The sequence below is a fragment of the Sinohyriopsis cumingii genome, chromosome 18 (assembly GCF_028554795.1).
Source record: "Sinohyriopsis cumingii isolate HCF-2022 chromosome 18, ASM2855479v2, whole genome shotgun sequence".
Taxonomy (NCBI): domain Eukaryota; kingdom Metazoa; phylum Mollusca; class Bivalvia; order Unionida; family Unionidae; genus Sinohyriopsis; species Sinohyriopsis cumingii.
Window position 1 is genome coordinate 71,928,616 of NC_142978.1, and position 22,578 is coordinate 71,951,193.

General features: G+C 35.6%; 1 protein-coding gene across 1 annotated transcript in view; it reads right to left on the bottom strand.

The window, feature by feature from the left end:
- Positions 1 to 1,814: 1,814 nt before the first annotated feature.
- LOC149776951 (follistatin-like) overlaps positions 1,815 to 22,578 on the bottom strand; it is a 31,981-nt gene continuing 11,217 nt past the window's right edge. The window contains exons 3-5 of the mRNA XM_089941667.1: positions 6,231 to 6,440; positions 2,278 to 2,360; positions 1,815 to 1,943 (exon numbers count right to left, since the gene is read on the bottom strand). Coding sequence (XP_089797793.1) covers positions 2,288 to 2,360; positions 6,231 to 6,440 — 283 coding nt within the window. The 3' untranslated portion in view covers positions 1,815 to 1,943; positions 2,278 to 2,287. The remainder of the gene's footprint in view (positions 1,944 to 2,277; positions 2,361 to 6,230; positions 6,441 to 22,578) is intronic.

Genomic DNA, 22,578 nt, shown 5'->3' on the forward strand with positions numbered 1-22,578 from the left:
CCACTCGTCGGTGAATATTTGCGCCAGATGGGTGTTATTAGACCCTAGTATATAATTTTACTACGGGTCAAGCAAAAATCAACAGTTGGAACAACCCTAGTGCGGCAATTCCAAGTCGAATTAAACTTGGAATCATTGCTTTAGCACACGAAAACGCCCTGTCGCTGACTACACTGTCACACGTGAAAACACTCTGGGATTGTTTGTACAACAATGAAATAGAATTCACCATCAAAGTAACTCTAGTTACATTCCCCGTTGATTATGTCGCACTAACATTGACAAAACCAAGAATAGACAATTTCGACTGGTATTCAACAAAGAAGCACTAGTTCGTGTAAAAGTTCTTTGACAAAACGAGAACGATCGTTTCTGACACCAATCAATGGCGCATTCAGTATGGCCATAAACGAACGTCGCATTAGGTTCCTAGAACCGCCATAGACTTAATTATTCCAAAAGCAGGTATTTTCTATGTTTGTATGGATGTTGTACCAGTAAAAAGGATAATTGGTTAGAATTGCGTGTTGCACATGAGAAAGGCCAGCCAATCGAGAAATTATCATTCGCGATCACATTATAAATATACGATCTATGACAAGCTCTCAATGGTACCGACGCAAAAAAAATAATCAAAGAGAAAAAACAGCTGTGAAATGAAATCGCCAAGAAATATGTTTTTCTCGCTCAGTACAAACGTGTATATGTGGTTCTTGATGCTGTTGGTGCCATTGTGTTGCTGGAATTATGACTACAGCAGCAATCATTTGTACACCAGCCAGATGTTTCGTCGGAGCTATAGATAATAACCGGTGTCGTGGACGATTTGTTACTGCTTTACGATTAGTAAACTTTACTCGATATCTATCAAGGATAAAATGATTATCATGGTTGAGTTTGAAATACTGCTGATGGAAATGGAAAATCATCAACGTCTCAGAGTACAGATATGGAACCATGGCACTCTTGGGTTACAATCACTAAAGGCTCACCGTTTGCTTTCCAAAAAGCACTTACGCTTAGCCAAATTTTGTATAATCATATACGCTTTCCGATTTTGTTTCACAAATTCCTTTGCGATAGCCATGTCATTATTTTCGTTGCCGAAAGTTTAGGCATACAGTCCTCTTAAATAATGCAGTCATGTTTGGCGAGAAGCTAAAAGTATAGGGCATGGAAGGCTTTGACCTAGATCAGTAACCAAAATCTAAAAGCCTTGAAATGTTACTACTAGAAGAGATATCAGTGATCTGTGAAGGTAATCGCATTAGACAACTTGGCCACGCGGGACCCCATAAAAGGAAATTAATGTATCATTCGTATCAAGGCTGGTGTTGTCGGCCAAAAGTATCACCACTATTATTTTCTAGGAGTCCAAATTAGTCGACTCGCATCTGAAAGAGATGTCTATGTTCCGAATGATATTTATTTGTGTTGCATGATGACGACGTCATTGACTTTAACATGGTGTTATCACGTTCAGTTTTTAGGCACATGTTATTGAAATGACACTTTTAAAACATTAAAACGCATTTTATTCTGCTCAAAAATGTAATAAATCAATTAAATATCTTTGTTTCACTGCATGTAAGTTTTTGAAAAATTAAATCTATAATTTTGACCCCCCACTTTCCGTCGGTTAATGTGAAGTTTGCTAGTTTATTGAACCACTCACCTTATTAAATGTCAATACATGTTAAATAGTAAATTTATATGCAATAATGTGAAGTAAGCGGTCACCTTGGACTACGAGGAACAAGCACACACACATATGCACACTCACCAAATAAGAGATACAAATAATTAGAGTCAACTCATGCCATAATGACCCTTTAATTATATCGTGGGCGAATAATGAATGGCAAGAAAAGACGACGGTTTGTTTAATTACTTAGCACCACTCGCAAGTACTGAAGAACTGGAAAATATACAGCTTGTGTTATCTGGAATGATAAAAAATATGAACACGATTTCAAGATATAAAGTTCCCAACTTTTTTCAGAGGACATGCTTAGTATCAAATGACTTGTGCGAAAATGTATTTTTACAATATTAAAATAAATTTGTTGTCATGTATTGATGCATGTAAGAACTACAAGTATTATCTACCTGTAAATTTGACATTCGACAGGTATTTTGTTTACATGATAGTATCTACGCCAAAAATAGGACATTTTACATGGCAGTACCTTATTAATAACACTCTGAAGAAAGACGGCCAAAATTATAATCGTATCATACTCAAAAAACTTAAATAATTCTCGACTAAACTAATACCTAAAAATGGTCAGACTCTGCAAGCTCCAACATAAGCCAAATGTAAGTTTCTGTGTGTACAGCGTTGTTTCTCGTATTCGCATCTGGAAATAAACAAAAAAAGGAGATATGCACATGAAGAGGAAAAAAGACCAAGTGTAATATCAGGTGAGTTTAAAATTTGAAACAGATAACAAGAAAATAATTGGCGCTTTCTCGCATCTAGAGTAGTCATGTCAAATCACGTTGAAGCACACACAAATCGCACGTTCTACGGACTCACACCACTCAGATTAGATTCTTTTATAATTAGAGTGTATTATACAGAGTTGCCAATTAGGGGCTCCACAATAAAATATTACCTCACGGCGCCATGAACCATCATGATGTTATTATCATTCTTACCATGATGATAAGAGTGATTGTTAAATTTCATCAATGTTTAAGCTGTTGTCTTTGTTATTTTCATTATTATTATTATTATTATTATTATTATTATTATTATTATTATTGTTGTTGTTGTTGTTGTTGTTGTTTCAGTTTGTAAAGCGGTTACTGTTATTTTTGCCGTTGTTATTATAGTTTCCAAGCCCCCAATATAACGGTGCATCTCCTCGGAATTTAAAAACCGTTTGTATACAGGGACGAAAGCTATAATAAGAAACTATGCTTTTATTGAATTTACTATGAAAAGGGATAGGATTTGCTGAAGACCTTCAAATTCGTAAAGGTCAATTATTATATGCTCATTTTTTTCTCCGTTAACTTTACATTGTCAGTATCCTGCAATATTGCACAACACTGAACTCGCGTACAAACATACATATTGCATTCACGTGCATAAAGGAACTTCTATTGTAAACAAACAATGGACGCAGACGCCAGCACTTTTGAGCATATATGGAAATATGGAGACCAAGTTGAGGTTGCCATTGCACCACACCATTCAGAGCTGTTCATTGGATAATACCCAAATTCATACTGTACTACTTACGGCCTTACTCAAAGATTTGAACTACGATGTAACATCTCATAAAACACATTACAACATCTTTTAGGAATTCCGTTCCATATTGACAACCTTGAAGAATCTAAAATTTACCAACCCTTTAATATCCCATACTTTTAAAAAGACCAAATATGCCAAAACAATAAGTTTTTGCTTTCCATTGCATTTGTTTATTCTGACATGGAACTTGAATGTCTCAACTAAGTCTTCAATCAAATATAATCAATATTTACAAAGAGATGTTATATTTGTTTTCACAATAGACAAGCCACAATGCAAGTGATGATCGATTTGAAGATACCACATCATACTTGAACGTCACATATGGAAAGACAGTAGTAATAACAGGGAGGAGCAAACCAATAAATCTTTCTCTGAGCAACGGATGAATATGCAGATAAACAAGCAAGAACTGCGATATCCTGTTTTATTCCAAATTGTCGGTTCCTGTAGTTTCAGAAGATATGATTACACCTTTGCAACAAACAGAACAATCATAACATACATTTCCTTTAACACCTTCTGTTAAACAAAGACACTAAATACAAGCTACAAAAGAATTATTTGGTTCTACCGTTCTCATGGGGAATATATTTTTTTTATATCCCTGAATCATCGTGACTATTATTAATTGTGTATTCAACGCTCTTCATCCTTTAGCCATATGTTGTTGCGATTACAATGCTGTTACCATTGTGTCCGTCTTGTCTACATATTTATTATACGTTGTCTTCTCTTCCGGGGTCTATCGACAAATTGTTATGGCCTGTCTATCAGCTGCAGGATTCTTATTCTTTACCACGTCAGAATTTATTTCTGAGTTCAGTCCTAGTTTAAAGCTATTGGATGACCATTTCAGATCATTTTTGTTTTAACCAATATTGCTGTGGATTCTCATCAGCATATTACTTTATAACAAATATATACCAACAACAAATCAATATAGTCTTATTTTTAACTTGCAACATATTGTTCGAATTTCATCATAATATTTTCATCTTAGTTCTAACCTAATTCCTACCAAAATAATTATTCTATTAACTTTTGCAAATGTTCAGTTAACATTGGAAATTGAATGTGTAATACATGTTATGTATTGTACTTGAGTACCCAAAATATATATCGCACAAGACATGATGTTCTGCTTTAATTATTCTACCCCTTCCTTCAAACCATTCTTATCCTGTGTAACAGTGTGAATTTTGTAAGAAAACAATGTTATTGCAAAATATGCCAGAGTCAATCTTGTCGTGGTCAGCATGACACGTAACAATTAACATTAATATATCGACTAGGCCCGCAGTAAATCACTAGGATGCGATGGAGTTTATGTTCCTGAATGAACATGTTTCATCTTTTTAATTGAGATAACGGTTAGAGACATAGAGAGGCGAGGTTAATTTAGGGTTACGTAGAGAAAATAAGACGACAAAGTGGATACAATCCAGAAACGTTTTGTGCTACTGGAAATAAGAGTCATAAAATGAGATTTTCCAGAAATAATTATTACCAAGTGTGCAAATATGAGGTGTTACTCAAACCTGAATAGACCTGGGTAATATTATCGGCGGTTAGGTAAATCTAATCCTGATTGGCTAAGCTAAATAGGTGGTGTGTGTTTCCCAGACGAATGTTATAAATTACCTTCTTCGAAAGTTAAATTAGTCCAAACTTTTCTGCGGAAGGGGAAGTTCTTGACTCTATGATTAGTAGAAAGTGATGTTTTGTAAAGAAAGGAAATTGATTGTCTGGAGGTTGAGGGACACGGAACATAGAGAAACAAAGAGATTCGGCTGCATAGAAATGAACGTGTCTCGAGAAGGCAGAAGGAAATAGCTCCATATTTGCACCATAAAGTGGGAAAAGAGAGCAGACAAGCAAGTTACGGCTGATGACCCGAAGGAGGCTGGAGAGAGAAAAGAAAAAGGACTCAGACCAGTCACCCAAGTTGAATTTGGAAGGACAAGAAGGAAGCGGGTGATGTCGGCATGCTGGTCGAATAATATATATCATTCACTCGATTATATGATGAGATTTGTCTTATCGGTAAAAACAGAATGGCTAACTGTTGTTTTTTTAGCTTAGTAATTTTATTTCTAAGTGAAAGTTATCATTCAAAAGTCATGTTCAATTTAATTTTTTTTTAATGTAATTAAATGAATTGTTATATTTTACATACGGGCATTGTTCTGTCTGTATCGCTACTTAGATCTCTGCTACTCTTTCCATTGATTTCATATGTTATTTTATTATTTACTATATCTGGGCAATAATACGGTGGTCGATCATCCTGTAGATAACGTTAACCTAACCAACACCGCGTAACAAGTGACGTAATATCTTGTAAAGAGTCGCATGTTCACGGTAATCTTAGTTGTAATACACATCATTTCACTTTCTCGCGGAACTTCCTTAGTAATTGCTCTCCGGCTCTTGCCACCAGTTTTGTGTCTCACATCTCCTGCTTTTGGAACCGAAGTAATGTTTTGCTGTTATATATGAATTTTTTATTCTTGTTTACTATATATTCTGATCTACCATGTATCTAATATCATGTCGTTTATGAATATTACAATTAATATTATATTTAATTATTTTAGATATGTTGTTGCTTATTATTTAAATTACACGCTTACTCATCAGGTAATTGTATTGCACATGTGTACATCGAATCTATATCGCCATCGCTAGGCTAATAATCAGCTGATTGATCTGCCCAGGTTGGACATGGGTCTAAGCCCCGTGAATCACAAACATTGTCGAAATTGATCTTGAGCGTGGAATTTTTGTATTACCACTCGCAAAGTAAAATCACCATTTATTGGACGAGAGTAGTAACAGAATGTTAGACCCGAGCTCAGAAATTGATATGTTTAATTACCCAACTCAAAGCTCTGAATTGTATGACTTCCAGGTCAGAACGGAACTATGATTAGCAAAGATTTCAATCGGTCTGAATACTAACCCGTTTTTATAAGTCTTCCCGTCCGTCCCACACATTTCGTCCGCAGTAACTGGACAGTTAATATGGCTCAGCTGAGTGCAGAAGAAATCTTGTATCGCATCAGGCCCCGGTAATAACGGCACGATGGTCATGGAGGGCACGCTATGACAATGACCGCTTGCTACTATGTGGATACTTGTGTTATTACAATGGACCTTTCCAAATTCACATCTGCAAAAAAAAAATCAGTCAAAAGTTAGTTGTCGACTAGGTATTTAAATGATATTCCTGATTGAAAGAAATGTTAAAGTTAGGATCATTAAGGTTCTGAAAACCTAATAAACTTTAAATATTAGAAGTTTAAACAAAATGACAACAATGACATAATTTTTTAAAAATCGTTTCAAGGATTGCGGCTCAAAACTTATGATTACTACAAAGTAACCCTTGTAAACGAATGATAATGAAAACCAGTGCATTCGTCTCCATGTATGAGAGATATAAATTATTGATTGATTTAAGATAATGAAGTAAACGAATATCCTCTTGTGTGATATGATAAAAGTTTATTCTGCGTTTTCCTACACTTAATAAGCTAAAAATTACGTATCAGCACTAAAAGCACCATACTCGTCATTTTAATGTAGCATGCAAGGAATACAACCCCACCCCCAGAAAGGTAGTGAACTCGTATTGAAAAAAAGAAATATTATAAATTCACAACCTGTATAGCATCAATAAACTAAATATTTGTGATATGTTTCCTTCATTTTATCGACATTGTTTAACAAAACGAATGCATTAATTCTTAGTTCAACACTATTTTATTGTTATGTAATTTTATAGTATAGGTTTAATATTGTCCATGAACGAGGGTAACATCTGCCTGATTTTTGTCATAATTCTTAGAAATGAACAAGATGTCTATTTGGTTTTGAGTTCAAGACACGTGTTTTTCCCTAAGAGATTCTACTGTGTCTTATGTCAAGTAAAATCAGTATTATTCATTCCTGTTTTAAGATCTGTCTGTACAATTATTTTTAGTTGTGTGCAAATATAATTTGAGATTAATAATTTTTTAAATTATCCACTGGAATTACAGAGATATCATAGACCTTATTGACTAAACTACTACTTTAGGTTTTTATTAAGAACTAATTCAAAGACATTCTGGATTATATCATTGTTTTACATCAGGACGTTCAAGGCTCTTGTTACATCAGAACATTCGAGATTATTGGAATTCACTCGGAATATTCTATACTTTTGCACTTGTGATAGAACATTGAGGATTATTTAATTCACAATACTGTACGTGTCTTTAATTTTCACTTTGTCATATGGGAAAATAAATTATTTGCTAATTGTACTAAACTTGATGGTTTTCGCTTCATTCTGTTACATAGTTTAAGACCATTGAGTAGTAGCATTTACTTATGTAAAGCATTGACTTAGAGGAAAGATATAAAAGTAGTATTTGGTATGTTGCATTTTCTTGAAATTATTGCGTTTTAATCAAATAATGGACAATATTTAATGCACGCGACCTTCTCCAGACGGGCTCAGTCACGGTTGTTTGTTTTTCAGCCAACATAAAAGCGATGAAGCTGGATGCAGCAAACATTGTATTTATTTCATGTTTTCTTGGGAGTGAAGGGGGTGTTTTCAATTTCCTTTCTATTGGATACAAGTAGCAATCTTCACGGTACAGCAGACCTCCAGAAAAAATTAGGAAATATATGTTTAAGACTTTTTTATGGACGGCTACAGCGTGTATGTATGACACGTTCAATCCATAAAATGTGAAAGTTTACGTTACCTCTGACGAATCGCCAGAAGAGTTAACCGCTTATACTTGATTACTGGGCATTTTATGAAGACCCTACGTTTTGTCTTTTGAAAATTTAGCAATGAAAATTAAAGTAAAATTATAAACTTTTAGTCACTATACACATTTTAACTTGATAGCACTTCAGAACAATAAAATATCAGAGAAAGTACCATGTAAAACGACCGCTCTAGTGGCCTAGTGGTAAGAGCGTCTGCCTAGGATGCTGGAGGTCGCAGGTTCGAACCCCAGCCCAGTCATGCCAAAGACTTATAAAACTGGTACTAACAGCTGCCTCGCTAGGCGCTCACCATTAAGAGGTTAGTGTTAGGACTGGTCGGCCTGGTGTCAGAATAATGTGGCTGGGTGGGACATCATGCTGCATGTCTGCGGCATGATGCCCCAGTGCTAGATATAACTATAAACTGTCACACTGCAGACATCGTAGCGAGATGACTGAAAAAGTGTTTAAGCTACGTTAAAAATCCATATAACACACACACACACACACACACACACACACACACACACCATGGAAACATTTAGTCCCTTTACCTTCATGTGTTCCTTTGTGCTCGTTTGCAATGATTAAAATTTTCTATTCTATCAAAAGAAACTCTCTTCGCGAAATCCGAATCTCTTTAGCTAGCTTTTGCTAAAATGGGTAGTTCTCCTTCGTAAACTCCCATTTTAGTATATACCTTTAAACTATAAAAGAAAACCTTTCTTGAAAAGCTACATTCCTCCGCTTCTTGATTACGGATCTACAATATGGGAGAACACTCTCATGAGTAATTTTGAAAATTTAAAATCTGAATCTGACAACTCCATCTGCATTTATGCTGAAATAATGATCTAGTTCAATAACAAGTAATTAGTAAGCTGCAGTACAATAGTGACTGTTTATAAAATAATCAACAATCACAGTCCTGTGCTTTATCCTATTTCTTTAGAAGCAACCTATCTCTGAAAATAAATTAGTAATGCATCGATCTCTGCTACCACAGAGAATGTATTATCTTGCTCTGCATCTAGTCTGTGAAACTCAGCATGCACCTACTCCGTGGAACTATGCACATATTTCGTGGATCTCTGCCCCTACTCAGTGGAACTATGAACATATTCCGTGGATCTCTGCACCTACTTCGTGAAACTATGTACATATTCCTTGGATCACTGCACCTACTCCATGGAACTATGCACATATTCCGTGGATCTCTGCACCTGCTCCATGGATCTCTGCACCTACTCCGTGGAACTCAGCATGCACCTACTCTATGGAATTGTGTACCTTGAGATAGTCACAATTCTAAGTCCATTCTTAATTTAAAAATCTTCTAGACATTTAATTGACTGTGGTAATCAATATTGAAATCAATCGTAGTATTAGTAATAGCAGGATTGGTCAGAGGCGTAGCGGGGGGGGGGCAGGGGGGTACATATGTCCCCGGGCGCCAAGGTACAGAGGCGCCAAAATGAGGCTTACAACGTTACATTATAATAAGTAAACAAGGGTAATATTCAAAAATGTGATTAAACGGGGAGGGGGCTGGGGCGCCAATTTTATAGTTCGTCCCCGGGCGCAAAATATCATAGCTACGCCTCTGGGATTGGTACATGCATTATTATAATTTAATTGCTGTTAAGGGTATAAGAAAAATGTCAATTATTGAAGCAAGATTGCTTTGTGTGAGTATGTCTCTTGGTGTTTTTTTTTTCTTTCTGTCGGCATGTGTATGCGTGTGGAAGAATATGTATGTACCATTGCATGAAATGCAATGTATATATTTTTATGTATTTCATTTTTTCCAATCTGTCACTTGGATTTATTTAAAATGAAAGATTTAACTCCTTTGTAATTACTATAAAATATAGTGAGGCCTACAAGAATGGCTCAACCCCATATGCATAGTCTCATTATATATGGGAATTATACACACATGCAATGCACAAATAACTCTTCTATTCGCATTGTGTACCTCCTGTAAAATGTTTGTGTAATTCCATTTTTTAACAAATACAGAGATAATGCATGTTTCAGAGTAACTTTCACAATCAGGTTGGCAGCAATATCTCATGTCATGTTAGAAAATATATAGTGGATCTCAAATGGGTAATTTAATATTGATATGTGGAACGAGTTAAATAATTGTCAGCTTTAACGGGCCTTCGCGAGCAAAAGCTGGAATTATTCAACGAGCTTCATAAAATTGATATTAAAACATTACCCATTTGAGATTCTTGTTATCAGAAAGTTTTTATTTCAGTGGACATTATTTAGATAGAAAGAAAATGAATAATTTCGTTCATTCTGACAGAAGCTGTAATGATTTAATATTGAATTTATGAAATGAGTTGAATAATGGCAAGCTTTTGCGATCCTTGTCGAGCAAAAGCAAGACATTATTCAACGAGATGAACATAACTTTTTAACAGAAAAAAGATCATTTTTCAACACAGAATGTCCAATGCGCGTGATGTATCATTGCTTGATACAGTACCCGCTCGAACGCAGTAGACGATCCATGTTTACGTAACCTAGCATGTCACTTCCACAACTAAACATTACATTGTTGTAATATTCATGTGAAAGAAGGTTTACTGGATGCAGAAAATCCCTTATTCACCGTGATGTATTTGTTACCGGCTATTTGCATCAAAAATATGAAACTGCACATACTATATTAAAATTATACTATGTGATACATTCCCATATTTACTTGAATGTATTTGTTACCGGATATTTGCAGTATTTGATTTGGAACAGTTGACATTACAGAAAATCTAAACAAATTTCTTTTTGAGTCACATTTGCATCACATATTTACTGTGTAAATATGAAGTGGTTGAATAAAGTTCTGTCAGTTGGAAGACCTGTTTATATATACATTCCTATGTGAACAGATGTGAGTTTATTTACGTCTGTATGTTAACATATAAACCACGCTTGTATATAGGGTGAATTCTATGTTACAGATATACCACCGCCCTCCACCTCCACACCAAACAACCGCTAGCAAATAACCAATATGCTTAGTGTTACTTCTTGGTGTTAAATGACTACGGTGTTATTTACGTTATTATATCAATTTATTGTTTACTTAAGAGTGAAATATACAAAATCATTTGTTAATTAATTCTCATATTTCGCCATTCCTATAGTTTCACATGTGAAAGTACAAGATTTTCCATCATGTCAGATGTGTGCATGGAGCAAAAAAATGAGCTCTTTTGTGAACTGCAACAAATAAATGGAAACTGTATCACGTTTTATTCATTTAAATTATCTCTTTGCTGAGGAAATTCGACTCGTTTCCGTTTAAAGTTCTTTACCTGACTTCCTTGACAACAATGATAAACCCTCAGTGAAGCATTGCTGAATCGCACTTGGTGGCCAGATAGGGTCAATTAGTTTACAAAATATCAAAATTTTAATTAGCTGCGGCAGAAAAGGTCATCCCAATCTTACCGCTTCCGCAAGTCGCTGAAGTTTCTATGATTAGCCCTTCGTACGATTAGCCCTTTGTATGATTAGCCCTTTGTATGATTATAGCCCTTTGTATTATTAGCCTTTTGTATGATTAACCCTTGAAAGTGAGGTGAATTTACGAAAAGACGAGGTGAGTGAAAGGTGTATACTGAAGAGCGAATATAATCTTCTAAGTTTCACATCAGTAGGAAGATTGATGTACGATAAAACGAAAACTTTCTTTTCTACTGTAAATACCGGATTCTGTATATTTCATCCTCGTTAAAATATCACACTGTCTGTATCACATGACGAAATATATCCAGTATTAATGTAGGAAAGGAAAACATCTTATCATACTTTTACACATATTACACATTATTACCAAAGAATTTCGTGCTATATGCTGTCTATTACTGTGTGCCGAGGCAGCAAGCAGGACCGGCCTTATGCCGATTGGATCGATTTGGCCCAAACGAGCCTCGCGCTCACCTGGGCCCCGCGCGTTAGTAATTTTAAAAAATATATCAATCGAGACAAAATAATTTTAATGTGATGGAAGAAACTTTTAATTTCAATATCATAAAATTTGTTTAAAAGTTTTTTTTTCAAAAGCCGTGAACACAGAAGGCCCCGTGCGTAAATCTGGGGGGTGGGTGGGTTTGCCAATAATGAACAAAATCTGGCACCGAGTTAGCTAAGGCCGATACTGCTAGCAACTTGACCCGTCATGCGAGAGAACCAAGCTCAAATGCCAGTATGGACTCAATATTTTTAAATTATGTTTTGACCAAGCATATGCATTCTAACTTGAATTAGGAAAGATAATTATAATTGTACTCATACTTCCTGTGCTAATGTACACAAAACAGCAAAACATAAACGTTAAATAGATGATATTATATGTGTGTGTGTGTGTGTGTGTGTGTGTGATATTATGTAAGGAATTTACGACTTCTATGCACTTGAGATCGCCAACACGGTTGTGCATAACATAAAAAGGAAACTTTGCCTGTTCTGAGTGAGATTTATCACTCTCTCCATGAAATATATCCGATATATATATATATATATATATATATATATATATATATATATATATATATATATATATATATATATATATATATATATATATATATATATATATATATATGGCATAACAATGACTGAAACCTCAAGTTAATTCCTGCGTGATGACCGCTGACAAGTAAACCATGTACTGTGATATCACTTTATTTCGTGCGTTACTAACTTTCGTGGACTTTTTGGATGCTACAAACAACAAATTTAAACATACAAAGAAACAGTGATCATTCTCTTTAAACAATTGAACGGTCTTCCAATCCACTAATTTAACATATTAATTAACCAAGGTTCCGATATGTTAACCTGATCTACACCTTGGCGTATCGAGCAGATATTGTAGTGCTTCGGGTTTGTGAATTTCATTTGGATGCAGCGGCAAACCACCGCATCCAATCAAAACTAACTTGTTCAAATGTGAACACTGTTCCTACATGATCGAGACAAGGGGAACACACAACTAGAATGGAGGAAATAAGCAGTTTTCTACTGCCAGTCCCTGTTTGTACAAATACGTTTGAATCAAATAAGCATGAAATGACTTCTTTCTGGTAGGTTATCATACTTTTAATGTTAAACTTATAAAGTATCCTTTTTAAGTCAATTGCCTCCACGATTTTCGGCCGATGTACAATGTACCGCTGTTACAAGGTACTGGTTAATTGGCACTAAATACTAAGTGAGGCAACTAATGAAATCCAATAGATGTCGCTAGGACAAATCTCTAAATATATGTTCGATCCGGCAAGGCGTAGATATGGTTTGCATATCTGAACTTTGGCTAGCGGATATGCTAATTTAAGAACCAACGAAAAGTCGTTTTAAGCATAACCACAAAATAAATATGAACGACAATATATTTCATCATTGTAGATGCAAAACGACTGCAGTTTTTTATGTTGCAGACTAAAAGGAGGTTATATCCTAAACGACTGACATTCCTAGAGATTGATCAAAAGATGAAAATTTTACATAATCTTATTTAAAAAAAGATGACGGGTTTTAATGGTGAAGTAAGGGTATCTTCTTTACTGCAAAACTGCAAAATAAATAACAACAAAAAGACAACAACATAAAACCTAACCCAAAACAGACTCACATCTAAAATGTAATAATGAGCTGACAGATCAAGGCCTATCTCGCATGTTCTATTTATTATTCAGTACTAGCAAACTTCATACACCCAGATCTGCCAGCTAATTATGCGACGGCAGATCTAAATATGTGCCGTTTGGAGTTGGGTTCGACTTATAAGGGCGTAAAAACTGTTTTTTTTTTCTTCTTCTTCTTCTAAACCATGAGGATATTTTTAAAGGTTTAAGGAGTTTTTCTACGAATTAAGAAACTATGTAAATTTATTATTGATAGCAATCCAAGTTTACCTTCCTTTAAAAAGGGATATTTTTATAGACGCTGGTGAAAGTCGTCCAGAGCCAGTATAACTGTCACATTCACATCCGATTATGAATGGAAGAAAATGTATTGATGAAGAAATAATTTAAAGTTTCTATCATTATGAATGTGCAGCTGTAACTATGGAATTTATTTAAAACAGGAAAAGATAAATAATTAGACTCTTATGACCGACGCGTATTTAATCAAAGATCTGTCAAGATTTCCCTTATAGACGAAATCAGTCTTCAACAGAACTATTCGTGCTGAATTGGCATTGAAACTGGCTAAAATTATATACATTTTTGCAGACATTTCTGAGTGGAAACCATATATTAAAAATAGTACTTGATCTGAATTTTTTAATATAAATCATTCAGGCTAGAAATTTTTCAATTGTTCTCTTCGGAGATTTAAATCTGGGTCCACGAATTACGGCACTTGTTACCTAGCCCCCATATACCAACCCCAAAACCAGTTCCATCGTGCACACATCACTAATAGACAGTCACTTAATAAAAATGGAACAAGCAGCTCCCTCGCTTGGCGCTCAGCATTAAAAGGTTAGTGTTCGGACTGGTCTACCTGGTGTCAGGATAATGTGAATGGGTGTGACATAATTCTACATGTCTGCGGCATGATGCCCCAGTGCTAGACATCATTATAAACTGTCACGCTGCAGACATTGTAGCGATATAATTCAAATTGTTTTTGCTTTGTTAAAATACACACACACACATATATACACACAAACACAAACACAGACACACAAAGATAATATTTATAAAGTTTTAGCAGCAGAGAGGGTGAACAGACCACTTAAGGGAATGGTCACCCTTGTGTTCAGAACAAAAAAAATAGTGACCCTTCATAGAGGTCAATACCACGTATACGATTATTGTTTGTCCCAAACAGAATTGTAGACGAACCCTCTAACGCCGTTGTTACATCCAACACAACTTCGTGAACCAGCATGAGGATTTTTCTTTAAAATATAATTATGTTTTTTGCAATATTCTCCACGGCACCTTTTGTTGCATTTATTTGTTGTTCCTTGAATTAACCACGCACAGTTGTTCATTATATTAATGATATCTGTTTAATTAAATTTATTAATTTATCCAAATATTTTATCAAGACCCACACGATATCTTGTTCTAGGATCATGTAAATTTATTGTTATAAATCCATGCTGGTAGCTTGCGCTCGTGAAAAGATATTTCTGAATTTAATTATATCCATGTCACCGCTGCACCAAGTTTGATGAATATTTCGCAGCGTGTGTGTGTCTACACCATTAAATACAACTAAAATATTACAATTGTCCCTGATCCTGGCTGGATTTGATTGTTTATCTAGCATCACATCATCATACACAACTAAATTATTAATAAATCCGTCTAAAATATCAACGGACGGTGCTTCATCAATATCTGTTATAAACTCTATAACATCATTATCTTCGTCCAGTAATCTTGCATTTTCGTTAAAATCTTTTAATACTTCATAACATCGTTGATCATCAGCGGATGGTGCTACCAAATACAACTTATCCCATTTCAACCAACTCATTATCAGATTAAGTAATAACTGCGTCTTACCCGATCCAGATGGTCCTATGATAATCATTCTGATGGAATTAGGTAGCGCAGGATGATGCTTAACAGGTTCTCGTTTTCTTGTCGCTGAGAAATCAATTATATCCATATATATTATAACATGAATTTATATTGTTCACGCTGTAGAGTTAAAACTCCGACTACTGATTTAGCTACAGTTATAATAAAAAATAAAAAATAGCATATGGTGGAAAATGTTCTGTGTGCGGTAGAAAGAAACTTTCGTTTTTACCTAATAAGCGCGGTGGTGATGTTGCTAATTTGATGTCAAAGTTTCCGGGTACTCCATGGGCTAAATACCCAGGAGAAAAACATCTACCAGGATATAATTATTGCGGTCCTAGTACTCGACTCGATATCAGACTTGATAATCAGGATCAACCAAAACCAGGCGAGGAACCAGTAAACGCTATTGATCGAGCTTGTCATATTCATGATGATGCGTATAAGAGTAAAAATCTACAAGACAGACGTATTGCAGATGTGAAATTAATTCACGCGTTAAATTCCATAAAAAATAAAAACATTAGGGAATCATTATCTAATTGGTTAGTAAGATCTGCAATGAAAGGTAAATTAGCGTTTGGGGCTGGTAATTAATAATGGAATTAATTTATTATTCACCAAGAGGATATTGGAGAGGCAAAGCAGCAATTGGTAAACTCGCTGATGCAGCAGCGGTTAAACATTCTACTGCTAAAGCGTGGTTATCCAAACAGGCAATATGGCAAATTTATCTACCACCACCGAAACGAATTCAGTACGCGTATTTCGATGTTAGTGTTCCTAATGAAGTTCATCAAGCAGATATTCTGTTTTTACCACATGATACTGTGCGTGGAAAAACGTACAAGTACGCGTTAACTGTAGTTGATGTTGCAAGTAGATATAAAAATGCAGAACCGCTATCAACGAAAACATCATCTGAAGTAGCCGATGCGTTTGAACGAATTTATCAACGAGGTGGTGGACCACAAAGTGGTCTACGATGGCCACAGCAGCTTCAGGTTGATCCTGGTAAGGAATTTCTTGGTCCAGTATCATCGTTGATGAAACGACATAATACCAAAGTACGACGAGGTCATACTGCAATTCACCGTGATCAGGCAATTGTTGAGCGATTTAATCGAACACTTGCTGAGCGGTTATTTGGATATCAATACGCGAGGGAATTTATTCAAGATAAAAGATCTCGTGAATGGGTTGCAAGATTACCAAGCGTGATAGCTGCATTAAATAGCGAGATCACACGAACAACCAACATGAAACCCATTAGCGCAGTCACAAAAAAATATACCATTACAACGAAAGGATATTGAAAAACAAAAAATATTGGGTGATGTTACAGTTAGATATTTATATGAACCGGGTGAACTTGAAGGTGGTAGCGCGAGAGCGACTGATCCTATTTGGAGTGTTACCACACACAAAATATCCACCGTGACAAGATCGCCAGGTAGACCTGCAATATACAGATTAAATTCGGCTGCTCCTCAACGTGGATTTGTACGTGAGCAACTACAAATAATTCCCACGGATACACAACTACCACCGCGATCACTTAACTAGCACTAGCGCCTCTACGTCGATTACACTCAAGACAGGGCAACATGGTATTTTCTCGTGTATGACCGCGACCATTATCTTTTCTGTCTACGGTAAATTGTCTTGAATCATTACTCGAATACCTCCACAGCATTATGCAATTACAACTGGCGCAATGATTATTCTGCTGCTGTTTTAACTCAATAATAAATTCAACATCAAGATCAAAGTCGCGTTTATTTTTTTTATCAGATTGTTTGTATCCGATTAATTATTTTCTTATTATATCATCATAGATGACGTTAAATTTATTAAAGATTTCAGGAATTATAATTCTACGTAATTGAGATATTTTTCTGACCCTTGATACCGCTAAATAGACTAAATTTGACCACTCGATGTGATCGTCTACAATCCAGACTCGTGTGTCAGAAATAGTTAATCCCTGAGACGAGTGGATCGTCATAGCGTATCCCAACACCCATGGAGATTTGTCAGCGCGTAATGCATCTTCGACCACACCGATATCAACAGCGACAATATCATTTAATACGAGATTTTGATTCTCAGTCTGTCCTGGAATATAAACATTAATATTCTGTTTTCGTGTATCTGATGGTCTATAACATAACGGTACGGGTAATTCTGAATATTTTTCTTTATGCAGCTGAAATAACTGCTGTTGTAAATCGTCTCTGATTATTTTTCTGCTTGCTACAATCAAATCGTTGGGTCTCCATAAATTTAAAAAATCACTCATTGAGGTCTCTGAGATTACTCCGCGTATTATTTCACACTGAATTTTGTTTGATTGTAATCTGATTAATTTTTTAAATTCCTTTAAATTTGCATCGAGAGCTCTATGATCATCATCTATTTCTTCGTAATAATCAACGAAATTTTTTAACCAATCATGTGGAGATGGTCCAACAAAAGGCGGAGGTTGACCATGATCGCCACACATTATTATAGCGGTATTTTTCGTCAGCAACTAATCAAGAAACATTTGTAATGTATCCAATGACACCGTACATATCTCGTCCCGAATAATTATTTTAGGTATGTATTTTTCTCCCATTCGCTCAGGAGTCCATGTATCCCCGCGCCACCGAAAGAAACTACGATACGTGCACGATTGTTCTTGCCGTTGTTTCATCTCCCGTGCAAGTCTATGTGTGGGTGTCAGCACGATCATATCTGAATTTCTAAAAACATTAATCGCTCGAGTCGTTTTGCCGCATCCACCCGGTCCATTGAGATATACTGTCTTATATCTAGTTATTGGATCACTCAACGATGGCGCTTTCAACATTTCTGATATTTTATTACACTTACGATAAAAATGTCTCATTGGAACATCTGCTGATTCTGTATAATTGTGTAATATTTCCTTTTTTATTCTCCACGAACTCCATCGTTCATCATTACTTGTAAATTTCATAACAGACTCTAAATATTTACTCGAAATATAAAACAAATCTGTTGCAACTCTGACTGCGGTCTCAGGAAATCTATTAATCATCGATAATAAATTTATGGAAACATAAGCCAACATGGAAGATCTTAGATGAGTATACTGTGGGGAGATATCATTTATGTAACTAACGATCGTACCCAATTTTGTTCCGTCGGATAAATAAACACTTTCTCGATTTACAAATAAATTCCTCGCTGTTGTATCCGCGATTATAAAATCGTAGTCGGCATCATCTAAAATTAATCGCGTGTGATGTCTTTTATGGTCATATGCACCACCTTGAGTAAATTTACCTATAATTTTTCTACCGAGATCTTTCGCGGTTTTAAGTTTAATCTCGAGAATTTTAGGAGCTTCTTTGATAATATCATCTTCGGAAACACCAGGACATTTTTCCTTAAATTCCTTAATAACTTCATCGAGATTGATAGAATCTGGCATGGGCAACCAAACTTCGGTCTGTGCATGATATGATATAATTGCCTCACTAACCACCAACGATGTCAGTACCGCACAATCTAGCATACATCGTAATAAAACTATAGGCGCCCAACGTTTTTCACAAAAATGTCTACCAAACCAAACATAACAAATCTTGTGAAGATTTTCCTTAAGCTCGAATGATTCAACACAAGCGAATCCAGTCAGATCAAAATCAGGTAATGGTCCATTAATTGCCACTCGCGTCATCTCGTTTGTAGGGTGACCGAATCTTTTAAAGTATACAGAACAATCTCCGTATCCTAGAAAACTTCCTGGATAACATGCAACCATATCAACCGAAATAACATCGTTGTAATTATACTTGGTATTCCACAATCCGCCGTGTCCGTATTCGACGCAACTTGCGCGTACATCTTCAAGTAAATCAAATCGTGTTGGTTTCCATGAATTTCTTTCTCTAGCGAAATGAGCCGCAACAGATGGAACGGTAAAGCAATTAGTTAGTAATTTGTCAGTATTTTCCGCGAAAAACTTCTCCGCAAGATTTTTCATCTCGTCATGGAGAGATTCTGTTCGATATATTTCACCGTTTGGTCTAACAAACTGATCAAATTCACCTTCCTCATTACTTTTAAATAACCATACCGGTACAGGATCGTTTTTACTTATTTCGTTGATAAAATCAAACATATCTGCCCCAGAATTATCTGGGGGGTAAAATCTAATAGTTCGATCACGTGGAAATATTGTTACTGCGCTGGTCCATGCGTGCGCGTTATGATCAATAATATTTATTGAAGCTCCTTTCGATTTATATTTCGATTCGTACAGTATTTCTCCCCTTATTGTCGCTAGGGTTATTGGAAATTTTAATATTTTTCCTAACTCAGCAACATCTTTTATTGTAGCAGCGGTATCCTTAACTGAATCAGCCCACGAATTTATTTTTTTACGTCTTAAATCAGTTAATCCATTTCCACGCATCGCGTTTGTAAAGTGTTCTATTACTCGCTCGGCTACACAATTTAACCTTGAAAATTTCATGGGTGTCAGTTTATCAAACGTTGGTTTTTTTTATTTATCTCATAGATTCCATAAATAACCGCTGTTACAGGATACGCTCGCTCATAATACGGTTTGTCAATACCCGTCAATAGACCTGGTCTGGAATTTTTACTTAATATGGCGATTTTATTATTGCCAAGGACAGGATCATATTTGTCACGGATAATCCAACTACCTGTTTCTGTTAATACAATAAATTTTACTCTGAAGAAATATTTTTGATTGCCCTCATACTCAGCGATGTAGTTAATGATAGTTTCCGCTCGTTTGTCATTCATTGTGGCGTCCTTGACAGTATTGCGTATAATCTTGAACGTTGACCATGTATGAGATGCACCATCCGTGTAAAATTCTTTCTTGGCGTCGTGAATTTAAATGATCAAACTTTTATTTTTTGGATCAACCAGATCTCGTACTGGCAAGTCTGGAGATAATCTGTCGAGGTTGAATTTATATTTAACAGGCCTAGTTTGGGATAATCTCTCAAACTCATTCATATAATTAAAACAAATATTTAAATAAAGAAAATTATATATATACAATGTCTCAATGAAATGGTTGATGATCGGCTCAGTAAATCGATGCAACAAATCCTGCAGAAAGGAATTTTGTTGGATGCACTTACAAAGTATACGACGAGGAAGTCTAGGACCAATACCGTGTCTGCGATGTGGTATTGGAGTGCGAGGAAAAACAGGATTATGTGGAAAGTTCGGTGGAAAACGGTTCAGAGAACTTAAAAGATATTATGACAAAAAAATTAATAACAGTGAAAACGCTATAAAATCCGTGGAGGATTATATATATCAAGATTTCAGACAAACAATGATTTAAACAAATAATATTATTGCATGTATGGAGCAAAACATATTTGTCCCACATCCCACAATAACAAACTATGAATCAGATCGTAATGGCATGATCAGACACTGCAGTTTGAAGAGACCGGTTGGCGTTGTTTCTAATACTGGCTATCTTAGATTTACAGTTGGGAAGAAAAGATATCTGTGTCATCGATTCACGTATGAGTGTTTCTTCGGATTGATCAAAGATGATCTTGTTATTAATCATGTTGACGGGGATCCTCAGAACAACTCCTTATCCAACCTTCGTGTTGTCACACAAAGCGTGAACTCTGCACGTGGTAATACTGGAAGATGTAAAACAATCGGAAAGAGGGCGGTAAATTCCACAAATACAGAAACTGGCGAAGTAATTATATTTCGTTCGATACGTTCTGCTGCAAAATACTTTGATATTAATCCGTCTTCAGTACAAAGAGTAGCAGAAAATATAACCAGATCTACTTTCTCAAAAAAATATAAGCAGAAAATCACCTTTCAGTATTGTTAACTATCATCACCACCTCGAATTATATTTATTTTTTGGGGGGTCAGAAATTGTCATTATTATACTACTTATTTTTTGACTCATGAAAGGGAGGTAATTTATGGTCATAATCATATACAACATCCAAGGTCTGTGATGCCTGGTGGAGCAAGTTGAACAGTATGCATTACAGAAAGGATTTATGAAGTCTAACTTACAGTTCGTGTATTTTTCTGCCCTATTAGAACAGCGCAACACATATGCATTACATCTAACCTACAGGAAACCGACATGTATATTCTAGCCTACTGAGTGCAGAATCCAGCGTCTAGTCTGTATCGTGTGGCGGGTTAATTTTAGATTCAATGTACAATGTACTGACTCGTAGGTCCACGATAGTGTTTGGAATTAAAAATCAGTTGCATTTTCCTAGTTCTGTGCAGAAATATAATGTGAGATTGTGTATGTATGTGTGATTATTTATTTATCGAGTAAACTCCCTTTGACCAGTCATAGAGAGGATGAAAAAATCTGGCAATCAGATGATCTGGACCGGATGTTCTATCATAGATGGCGTGGTATAATAAATAGGAAATTCCTTAATTCAGCTTTGTTTGGTGAAAATATATCATATAAACGTATTTCTTGAATTCAGAATTGTATTTTGAGTAAATATATTCGAAATTAGTTCCTTTTCAATGATTATTAGCTATATATTAACTTCCGAAACATATGTTTGTAACAAGATTTGATAGCTCAATCGGTATCGTATTGGACTGTGACGCTCGCGGTCCAGGATCGAATCCCCATGGCTGACAACATGTCGGTGGTTTGCGCATAATTGCGATTTTTATAATAATTGGGGGCTCAGCAAAACTTAACCACGTATCAACCGGTGGTTGATACATATTTTCGTATCACCCACGGGCTTGATTATTATGGGTGGGTTTTTGCTGAGCGTATGTCCTTCATTCATTATATGTTTGTAATGTCCTTCATTCATTGTACATACCCATTTCATTGATGCTTTATGAACTTGCTAAAAAATTCGAATAGAAGTTCATTCATTGTATATATCCATTTCATTGTATATATCCATTTCATTGTATATCTTC